The sequence below is a fragment of the Mauremys mutica genome, chromosome 23 (genome assembly GCF_020497125.1).
Source record: "Mauremys mutica isolate MM-2020 ecotype Southern chromosome 23, ASM2049712v1, whole genome shotgun sequence".
Classification (NCBI taxonomy): domain Eukaryota; kingdom Metazoa; phylum Chordata; order Testudines; family Geoemydidae; genus Mauremys; species Mauremys mutica.
This window is the reverse complement of record NC_059094.1, coordinates 12439703-12451020: the sequence shown is the minus strand read 5'-3', so window position 1 is coordinate 12451020 and position 11318 is coordinate 12439703. Positions and strand designations below refer to the sequence as shown.

The following is an 11318-nucleotide window of genomic DNA, read 5'->3' as shown; positions in this document are numbered from 1 at the left end:
AAAATTCAGTCAAAAGCCACTCTAGAGAGGTAATTCTTATCTGCCAAATGCAGACTCTGGGGCAGTAACTCTCAAGCTTTCTAGACTACTGTACCCCTTCATCAGTCTGATTTGTCTTACGTACCCGCAAGTTTTGCCTCATTTAAAAACTACTTGCTTACAAAATCAGACATAAAAATACAAGTGCACACAGCACACTGTTACTGAAAAATTGCTTACTTTCTAATTTTTACTAAATCAGTTGGAATATAAATATTGTACTTACATGTAAGTGTATAGAGCAGTATAAAGAAGTCATTGTATTACATTTTAGTTTGTACTGACTTTGCTAGTGCTTTTTATAAACTAGGCAAATATCTAGATGAGTTGATGTACCCCCTGGAAGACCTCTGTGTATCCCCAGGGGTACACATACCCCTGGTTGAGATCCACTGCTCTAGGGGAATGGCCAAAGAAAAGGTTCCTGCAATATCCTCAATTATGAATACTCAGCCATCTGTCCTGGAGAGGTAAGAACAATAGCAAGTATGTCAAAGCCATTTATAAAGGAACATAGATCTTTCCAACTGGGTTGCAGACCATTTTGGGCTCTCTAAATCATAGCTAGAGCCCCTGTGTAATCCATGACTCAGTGGCTATGGAATTCACCCCTGGATGCATAATTGTGCTCCAGAATCTGAGCTTGCATTTTTTTTAAATGATGTTTGTAGCACTCATTATTGCAAACATAACCCTGAAAACCTGAACAGAATAAAGGCTTATCTACACAGGGAAGTAGCTATTCTGTACTACCTCCCCATGTGGATGCTTATTCTGCAGTGAGTGTCTTTATATAGTTTAGCTTAAACCACTTTGGGAGTGCAATAAGATGAATATGCAAAAAGTCACTCAGTGTGGAATAAGAATGCACACACTGGGAACTAGTGTGGAATAACTATCATGTTTTAAATTCACACCCTAGCTTATTTTGCAATAGCTTCTCGGTGTAGACAACCCCTAGGGCCTATATCAATGCAGTGACGTCTTCCAGAGTCTGCGGACAACTTGTATCAATACCTGAAAGAGGTGAACTGGCCTGTTCATCTCTGAGTTAACGCTAAAACCTAAAGATGACATTTTAAATCCCAACATGGTTAACTATTTCACAGATTGCTGTAGCAAAAACATCCAGCTACTACAGTGGTTCTCAAACTTTTGTACTGGTGACCCTTTCACATACCAAGCTTCTGAATGTGACACACACACCCCTTATAAATGAAAAATACTTTAAAATATATTTAACACCATTATAAATGCTGGTGGCATAGCAGGGTTTGGGGTGGAGGCTGACAGCTTGCGACCCCTCATGTAATAACCTCATGACCCCCTGAGGAGTTCCAACCCCCAGTTTGAGAACCCATACCAGTGAAGGGGTCAACCCCAAATGTCCCCTACTCAGATGTCTAGCTTCCCCTAACAATCTCTATGATGTAACTGGACATTATCAATGCAAAAATCTGTGGTATATTGAAAACTAAAATATGAGGGCAGCATAAAATAAACATGGGAGCTTATAATACTGGCTATATTCATTTTCATAGTTAATCCAATAAAAACCACATCACAGCCTTTTCCCACTTCTCAAGCCACAATTCTTCTAATATGGACCCAAGAATTATTATATAGCTTTGTAGTTTCATAGATACTAAGGCCAGAAGAGAGCATTAAATCATCTAGCATGACCTCCTGTATACTACATGCAATTAATTTTAAGTTATTACCTGTAATAAGCCCAGTAACTTGGGTTTGGCTAAAGCATATCTTGCAGACAGGCATCATCTTGAGCTGAAGACATCAAGAGATGGAGAATTCACTTTCCCTTGGTAATTGGTTCCACTGCTCAGTCACCATCATTGTGCCTTATTTCTAACTTGAATTTGTCTCTTAAAGCCTGGTGCTCTTTACAGGCTGGCTGGCCGGCCTTTCACTTTTTCCCCTGATGTCTTCTCCCTTTATTTCTTTCCCCTCATCTTATCTGTTCCATCCTCTCTCTCCCTGTAATCCATTACTTCACTTTTCCCCTCACTTGCTGTGTCATCCTCAGTTCCTTGGTCCCTCACGTTTTAATTCCCTCCTCAAATTCATTACCCTTCTTTAAAGACCCTTTTCTTCCACCAGTCTCAAGATGGAATGAAACTAGTTCAGCCATATCCCCCTTGTGTTCCTTTTGGAGATAACAGGATCAGGGTTAGGTGTGACCAGATCTTTAGAGATAGCTCCAGGGCCCATCTGGCAACCTACTACAGGACATAATGTGGAGGTTTTTAGTTGGCGGTCCTCTTCTTCACAGCATGGTGCTAGGCTGCTGCCAGGGTGGGGCTTTTTCCCTGAGGCAAAAATCAGTGTGATGAGTACTTTGGGGTCCCCTGACTTATTTTCCCCCCACAAGAGTGGTGTAAGTGCAGCATAGTGTATATCATGAGATGTGCTAGGCTCGTAGTTGCCAGATCTAGCGTTCATTTCTAATTGGCACGGCTCTGTGATCTCAGATAAGTCACTTTGCCTGTCCTCTCCTGTATTCTTAAGTTTCCACCCCCCCATTGATGGAGTAGCACCCCACAATACTTGGACTAAATATGCAGAATAGATTCTTGATCTGATCAGACCTGACATTATACATGTAACAGCTAGGAGGAGCCCCAGTCATTGACCAGGGTCTCACTGTTCTAGATATCGTACAAACACTGCACAAAACCAGTCCACATTCAGAAACAAGGTTTCCATAGTAACAGCCCCCAGAAAACTGGAGGAGAAGCTTGGCATTCAGGTTGGCAATTTAAAAACCCTAGATCCCTGGCTCAGCTATCACACCATCTTCAGGACATCAGATGCCCTGTGACTTTTATTCCCATAAAGTGGAACTGGATTGTGAAGTAACTGTTGCAATAAGACTAAACAATAAGAGCAACAAATTAAAAAATAGTGTCCAATTTTGAGCCCTCAGCTGTTTTAGCAGTGCTGACCATCCAAAATTCCAGCTGAAGTCAGTGGGAGCTGTTAGTGCTCAGGGCCTCTGAAAGTCCAGCATTAGCGGTCTCACATTTGCTACCTGTATCATCTCCCCCACCTTGCCTCTTACAAGCTTCAGTGGGAAGAGTACATGGTGTCAAGCCATTCAATGGGTACTCCTGTATTTAGCTAGAAACGTTCTCTGAGACAGATTATAGTACAAGCCTGAGTAACAGGGTCTCAGTTTAAGAATGAATCCTACCTATATCTAGGTTGGAGACTTTATAGTCATATAGCTACTTACCTCATAATTAGCAGTATACATTCACAAGTGTCTACAAGATCCTCCTAGACTACTTCACTTTGGAAGGAAAGCTACTGAGCTAAGTGAAATAATGGTCTTTCTCCAATTAGACTGGCATGAATTGAATTAAATAGGGACAACACATGCTAGCTAACAATAATTAAGCAAGTAGTCTTTTGGGGAAACTATTTTGTAAGGACAGGGATGGAAGTTGGGTGCTTATCTCTCCCTTAAGTTCCAACTACTGTTTATTCTAACTCAAACTATTTTTTACTCACAAAAAGGGTGGCTCCTCTTAATAGAGGTAGACTGCCCATGTACAGAAACTATTCCAGTACTTCACTGTATGTCTCAATAACATTCACATTTTTAAATTTAAACCTGTTTGTTGTTGGATTAGGGAAGTGCAAGAACTGTGTCAAGTCTGAAATCACCATTTCCCCTGAAGTCTCTTCACAAAGCTGCATGGTGACAATTGGATCGCTCTCTTAGTGTTTCCAGAAAAGTTGTTTTTAACATAAAAAGTCAGATTACAGTCATGTGGTAACAAGGATTTATTTGTTGAAGTGTCAATGTCCAGAGGGAGGTGGTTCTGAATTGTTTAAACAAGAACCATAACAGCTGACAACTGCTGAGGTGCCACAACAAAGCTCTTATTGTAAGATTAAGACAATGAAGACAGCTCTAGGGAAAAAGATGCCATACAGTATATCCAGTAGCTGGCTGTAAGAAAAAGTGCTGCTTTAGGCTTTTCTTTCTAATGTTAAAGAAGGCCTGTTTTAGACAGAGTCATCTATAAAAGCTGGATTTTGTTAATGTATTGTCATACTAGTTCCAGAAATAATTCACTTGTGATAATAGCACTGTGCAGCTTTATTAAGTCAGTCAGTTACAGTAGTATCTTATAAGACTGGGACAGAGTCAGATTTGAAGTGTAACATATTCAGCATGGAATAGTATACTACATATTCCTTTCACAAACATGTCTTACAGAGCTTATACAGTACTAGCCATCAGCCCAGTAGCAAGTGCACTGGAGTAGAAAAGGATGCAACAAGAAGATAGCTACACTGGAAAGACAACACTTTAGAAAAAGTGAAACATGTAAGATCTCCCCTTTAGTCCCCAAAGCAAGTGTACAGTTTGGATCTAACTATCCAGCTCTACATCAGTTTTCTAGAAATTCAACAAAAAAACCCCACTGGCCAATACAGTCTTTGGATATTTAGGGGAAGGGGAGAGTTATTTTCCAGAATGAAGTCAGTCAGTTTCGTTCTCACCAGGTTCTTTGCCTTCTTTGTTCTTTCGTACTTCTTCAATATGCTTGTCCTGAATAAAGGAAAGGTGATTGAGCAATTAGTTGTTTGAATTAATCTACTAAAGAAACCAAGACTCTAGGTTTGTAGCAGCACTCATGTCTACACTTCAGCTGCCACATCTTCCAATTCCACCTTCACATCTGACCCCGAACTGACAGGATGAATTGTAGCATATGCCACGGTTTTGAAGATCAGCAACTTCTTTCTTCCTTTTTTAAAGTGCATAAATTCCCTCCTATTCCTCTTCCCAAGAGAATTACTATAGGTCTTTTGGGGATTTAATAATAAGATATAATCCTCTTTAGTGACTGACCAAAAGATACACCCTCCCTCCCCCCCAAGACCTCCAGATGTCTATTTAGACAATTACCCCACTCTGCCCTTAGTGGTTATGTTTAGTTGGTTAGCATAGAAAAGAACATAAACGAGTTCTTCCCAAGTGGGAATTAGAACTCTACACCTACTTTCTCCCTCAAGCGCTCCAGTTTAGCAGCCATTTGTGCCTCTCTGTTTTCTTTGTTAGCTTCCATTTTGTGGGTCAGCTTCTCTTCTGCCATTTTGCTGAAGTTATTATTTTCTTCAATTGCTTTCTGAAGCACTTCTTTTTCATGCTCTCGTTTCTCAGCTAATTGCTTCAAGACTTCTGCTTCATGAGACTAACAAGATAGACCATGCATGTTTAGACACAAGACAGATGAACTATATAGCAAGGTACCCAATTGTAGTTGTCTACATTGGAGACAACATAATGTTTTCTACTGACTATTTCATTTGTGATTGTAGTCTTAACACATATCAGGCACAAATCCCCAGTGCTTTCCTCCTCTACTTGCCCAGATTCCATCACAGTTGAGTACACAAGAAAATAAGTTCTTGCAGTTAAGTATAAGAATTGGGTAAACTAGATCGCTTCTGAAAGAAAAAGGGCACATTGCTGCTAAGTTTTCTGGATGATTCTATCCTCCTCTAGTCACTGTATGTTTTAGCATAAACCCATGGACACTAGAGAGACTATGCAAATATCAGATGTTATGTTTATGTTAAAAAGCCTTTGCATTTATCACCCTCCTAATTATTATAATTAGGAATTTGAAGCCGTGTCTCAACAGCAGGTCCCATGTCAAGTCCAACTTTCAACCATGTACTTCGTATCAGGAGTTTCAGAGATTTACTAGTAGCCAGATTTTTCTGGGAGAAGGAGTCCAAGACTTTCCCCGTGAAGTAAGAGGTAGGAGAAGAATCAGATCGAAGACCAGCTTTCAGTAAACTTTAGGAGATCACAGAGTAACATTCTCTCTCCCTATTAAATGGCCCACCACCCCCATGTTTGGGGCAACCATGAAAGGTCACTTTGGGAATGAAGTTTAGGTCTTGCAGATATATTTAACACAACTGAGTAAGAGCTTTAGAAATTCTACTGCAAGCCATTTAACAAGCAAACATTCTCCTGCTCTTTTGCAGCACTGTGCTAGCATGTGAATAGCTGGCTGGTTGTCCAAACTAACAAGTGCCTATATTAAGATTGAAAGTCCTGCAAGTTTAGATTTATCAGAAAGGGTTTGTTTATTTTTAAAAGTGAGCTTTACCTGACTGGCCCTTGTAGCTACTGTTAATTTGGATTTACCTTACGTCTCTCTTCTGCAGCTTCCAACTTCTTCTGAATTTCTTCCAGTGAAAGATCCTTCTTCTTTGGAGGGGAGAGGGGAAATTCTGGGACTGCTTCTTTTGAACGAGGACTGAGTATCAGCTCAAATGCCTGCCCAGAGGCACGCTTTTCCAGCTCCTTCACCTGAATATCTAAGAGAATGACAAGACACATTGATACTTTGAGTCAACTTAAGTGTTGTCTTTACATCATTACACTGGATTCTAAGATTTAGATTCATGCAGCTGACTGATGAAGCAAGAGTTTAAAATAAGCAGATTAGCCTGTTTTAAGCAGCAGCATAAGCCAACAATACATTTGTTTAAGTCACATAGCCACAACAGTATCTGCACAACTTTACACGTAAATTTATCCTCACATAACATGCTAGTTAGATGAGCAAGTATCCCCAACTTTATAGATGGAGAACTGAAGGACAAAGATTAAATAACTTGCTCCAGGTCCCTCAGAAAGCTGTGGTAGAGCCAGGTATTGAACCCTGGTGTCCCAAGTCCCAGTACAGTGCTTTAGCCGGCAGACCAGCCTTCCTTCCAGAACTTCAGACTATATTTCTCAGAACAGAGCACAAATGGCTCCTAAACTCCTGCAGAACTGACTTGTCTGCTTATAGAATTTAGGGCATCACATCCACATCTTATAGTCACTTTCATCAACCATACTAGACAGCATGCAGATGAAGGGAAAGCTGTCTGCTACCAGACAAAGCTTTTCATGTATTTTCACACACATTTAAAGTTTTCTTAACCCCTGCATTAAGAGACAGAAGAATAGTACTTTGCTCACTGCTTATTTAACATCAAAATTAGGTTAGTGAAGAAACTTCCCTTTCATTCAAAATATTTATAAATTGAGAAGATACAATACAAGAATATTCAATAAAGTGTTCTTAACACATTACATACCAGAAGAAGCCATGACTAAGAAGGTAGACACCAGAAATGTGCTCTGGAAAGACTCCAATCAGTGGAACCCCTAAGTAATTAATAATCATTAATTCTTTGAGTAAATAACCATAAGAGTTCATAAAAATTGCTTTACACACCAGAATGCAACTCCCATCAAAATCTCTTTGTGTTACAATAAGAGAATATTGAAGAGGTATTCATTACTACAACCAGATGACCCTTGTGGTCCCATCTAACCCTATGATTTGAGAGTTTGTGGCCAATTTAGGCAGTTGGCACTGGATGGGTGGAAACTTCTCCTCTAGGCCCAGTTGATTTCCTGAATATTTTCAGTCCTTGTTTGCACTTCTAAATTGCAAAGGCCACAATGTAAGTGTTTAGTCCAATAATTTCTCCGCCCCCACAAAGGGCTACTAATCCTACTGGGGAAAGTAACATTTTAAATTTCAGGGGTGGCACTGTAGTCCAAAGGAAGTGGATTCAGGACTACAGCCTGTTCCCAGTTTCAGAGAATTGGGGTGACAATTTAGACTTGGTCAACACTATATTTAAGACTACAATGAGACAACTAGTCATAAGACAGCTGTCTCTCAAGACACTAAGTTTTGGTTGTGCTTGTGCAGATAGGGACTAGCCATATAAAAATAAGGGAAATTTGATCCTCTCTACTGAAGAGAACCCAAGCCACATTATATAGCATGCTTGGAGCATAACCATTTTGTAACACTTAGCTCTTAAAGTCATTTTTCCACCCATTGATCTCAAAGCACTTTACAAACATGGACAGTATCATTATCCCCATTTTAATGTGGAAGTGAAGGCACAGAGGGGGAAGTGACTTACCCAAGGACCCAGCAGTGCAGTAACAGAGCCAGGAATAGAACTCAGATCTGAGTTCCAGTCCAGCATTCTATCCAGAGGATTCACTGGATACAGGCCAGCTACAAGTGCCTCAGTTTACCCATGTACAAAAATGGGTACAATCCCACTGATGTTGACTCTGTTTAGAATGGTTATTTAGAAGTCATTGGATGAAAAGCACTACATGATACTCTGCACTTTTATAGACTGACAGCTGAGCCATTTTCTTTAATGCCAGATAGCCTCACTAAAATAAGAGTAGAAATAATTTAAAAACCACAGAAGCATGACTGATAGTTGAGGTCAGTGAGGCAGCTACGGAAGAGCTGGATGGTTAAATAGGGAAGAACAGAACCCGATCAATAGCTGCGGATGGGCAAGGCCTGTAAGCCTGGAATAGTAGGGCAGAGGGGGGGGACCCCCTTTGCAGGCAGGGCGGACGGACAGGGCTCTGGAGGAGGAGTAATGGTGGAGCAGTCTGGCTACTGTGGGTAAGCGGGGCTGGGGGGCAGAGCGAAGAGCTGCCCCGCAGGTGGCACAAGCTCCAGACAGTGCGCGGGACCGTCTGTAGCTCATGGGGCGGGGCCAGGGCCGGCCCCTAAGCGGCCCAATCACACTACCGCGTACGGGAGAGGCAGATGCCCCATACAGCCACTCAGAAGCGAGCGTGACGCAGGGCTCCCTTGAAGCCCCTCCCTCGGCACGCGCGTTTCGAACAGCACCGAATTCAAACCGCTGGAGAGCGCGCGCAGGGGCTGTGGGGAGGGGGCGGGGCTAACCGTAACATCCGGGCACCTGGGTATCCCCCTCCCCAGCTACTCCTCCCGCCCGTTTCACCTGATAGGGGCCCCCGCCTTCCGCGCGCCAAAGGTCCTCGCGCGGCGACCCCTTCCTCCGGGGCGCCTCCCCCCGGCTCGGCCCCTGCCCTGCGAGCTACGGGCTGATTCGGTCCCTTCCGCGCCCCTCACCTCGCAGCGAGGCGGCCGCGGTCCCCACTAAAGCACCGAGGGCGGCCGAGCTCGCTGGGCACCGCCCCTTCCCCGCGAACAATGGCGGGGTCCTGTCAGAGGAGGGAGGGAACCGGGGACAGCTGCCGCCGCTGCCTGAGCCTGATCCCACCCCCTCCGTAGGGAACCGCCCCGGCCCCCCCCCCGCCCACACGGACAATAGAGCCCGAGCCGGCGGGGTGGGGACGCTCCCTACCCCGCCCCCCGGCTCATTGTCTCCCACAGCCCCGTCCTCTTTGTCAGCCCCACTCCCTCCGCGCCGCGACCCCGCGGGCTGGGACCGGCTGCTCCCTTCACCCGCGGAAAGCGCGGAGCCGCCGCCTCGCCCTCGCGACAAAGCGGCCGCGGCCCCTGACGGAGACTGACCCACTTCCGCGCTGTGGAGGACACAGCCCCCCCCTCCAGCGCCGAACCGCACGGGGGGGGGGACCCTCCCGCGACCCCCGCCCACGGACCCTCACCCTCCCGCCAGCCACCGCGGGCTCCCTCGCAGGCACCGACCCGCTGCTTCCCCGCGCCTCCCCTGGACTCCCGCTGCTCTGTTCCGTCCTGTCGCCCCTCGCTCACCCACCTGCTCCGTCCGCGCCGCTGGCCACACTCAGCTCCCAACCGACCTGCTGCTCACAAAAGCGCCAAACAATGGCACGTGACCAGCCCCGCCCCGCCCCCATTGGCCGAGAGCGGCGGCACGTGTCGCCCAGCGGGGGGGCGGAGGGGGGGCTCGCGCGCCCCCTTCGCCTGGTGCATTGTGGGAGCGATCGTCCACACAACAGGGCGTGGGGGGCCAATGGGGGGGGGTCGGGGCCGGACCCTGGCGGGGGGGGGGGAAGGTGCTGGGGGCCAGGGTCTGCCCCCGCTCGGCTCCTCCACGCGCCGCGGCACGCGCACCCCGCCTCTGCCTCACCGTCGCCACGTGTGAAATGGGGATAACGGGACTCCCTTTGTCTCCTTCGCCCAGCCCTGTCTCTGCCGGGGCTGGCGCCCCGTGCAAGGGCTCCGTCCCGCCAACCACCCCCTGAAACCCACTTGTCCCGGGAGGATCCCAAACTCCGAGCCACGTGCCGGCCCTCGCCCTTGCAGGGTCAGCTGCGGGAAGGCTCTGTCTGGGGCTCCCAGGCTGTCCGGGGCTTTGTCCATCTTTCAGGAGGGCAGGGACAGATCAATGCTACAAGGTGCTGGGCGACCTCAGCTCCACCCGGGGTGCTGCAACCAAATGCCTTGCTGGGGAGCAGGGAAGTCAGTGGGTATTGAGGCTGCTCTCACCCATTTAAAAGGGGTTCTCAGCACAGCAACACGCCCTATTTGTGCCTTGCGCGTTGGGCTGGGATTTAGCCTAATGAATACCTAATTCAGAGGGGAGTAGTTCGGCTTCATTCGCTAATGTATGTAAAATGCTTTGAGAAACCTTCATGGGAGATGCTACAAAAGGGCTAATTATTATATGCCACGTGCTGTAATTTGTATGAAGCCATAAATGTACCTGTTACTTCAATGCAAGTGGAATACAGGAAAGAGAAATCGGAGTGAAACGTGCCCCCAAAACAATTTACAATCTAAATTGTACCAAGTACCAAGAGGTAGTATAATATGATAAATCCTTTGCACTTTCTTAGTATCTTTTAGCCAGAGGACTCAACATGCTTCGTTGAAGCTTTCCCTAAACCACACAACCCTGCCTGTGAGGGACGTAAATATTATTAGGCTACAATACAGTTAAAAAATGGCATGCAGCCTTCATTGATGTTTTTTGTTACATGCAGTACACTTGGCCAATGACTCACAGATTTGTGCAGTTACACTGGAAACCCCTGCAGCCATTCCGCTAGCCAGCTAGTCCGATTTCTTCATCCATAATGATCATTTTATAATTACGTACATTTAGGCTGCCTTAAGAACCATCCCTATCTGTGTTAAGGGGTACATTAGGAACAATTCTGGTGCTGATGTATTGAATTACTAAGCATAGCTAAGTGGTTAATTCCCAGACAAACTTTGAATGAACTGGCTGGGTTTTAGTGTGTTCTTTAAAAATTATTTCAATATGATTCCCTTGGTAATTTTTGTGATCCACTCATTTAAATTGCATCAAAAGTCAATATGCATGAGAGGTAAATGACCAGGGAAGAGCAGCCTTAATGTGTTATGAGCCAAGCTCTTTATTTCAAAGGCTTTGTACCTGAATATTGAAATACGAGGTTTTATTAAGGGGATCCACCCCTGTTGTGCATAATTTAAAAAACAAGGATTTTACACACAAAATCCCACCTT

At 45.2% G+C, this 11318-nt stretch overlaps 1 protein-coding gene across 1 annotated transcript; it reads right to left on the bottom strand.

Moving 5' to 3' along the window:
- Window positions 1-3831: 3831 nt before the first annotated feature.
- STMN1 (stathmin 1) lies at window positions 3832-9710 on the bottom strand. The gene is made up of 5 exons (XM_044998085.1): window positions 9622-9710; window positions 7180-7249; window positions 6236-6408; window positions 5076-5267; window positions 3832-4621 (listed from the first exon to the last, which is right to left on the bottom strand). Exons 2-5 carry the CDS (start codon window positions 7190-7192, stop codon window positions 4553-4555), a joined length of 447 nt encoding a protein of 148 aa, XP_044854020.1. The 5' UTR covers window positions 7193-7249; window positions 9622-9710; the 3' UTR covers window positions 3832-4552.
- Between the last annotated feature and the right edge of the window lie 1608 nt (window positions 9711-11318).

Coding starts and splice junctions, on each gene's coding strand:
- STMN1 (XM_044998085.1), bottom strand. Junction 5,268..6,235: donor CTGCAGAAGAGAGACGTAAG/GTAAATCCAAAT, acceptor CTATCTTGTTAG/TCTCATGAAGCAGAAGTCTT. Junction 4,622..5,075: donor TGGAGCGCTTGAGGGAGAAA/GTAGGTGTAGAG, acceptor TCCTTTATTCAG/GACAAGCATATTGAAGAAGT.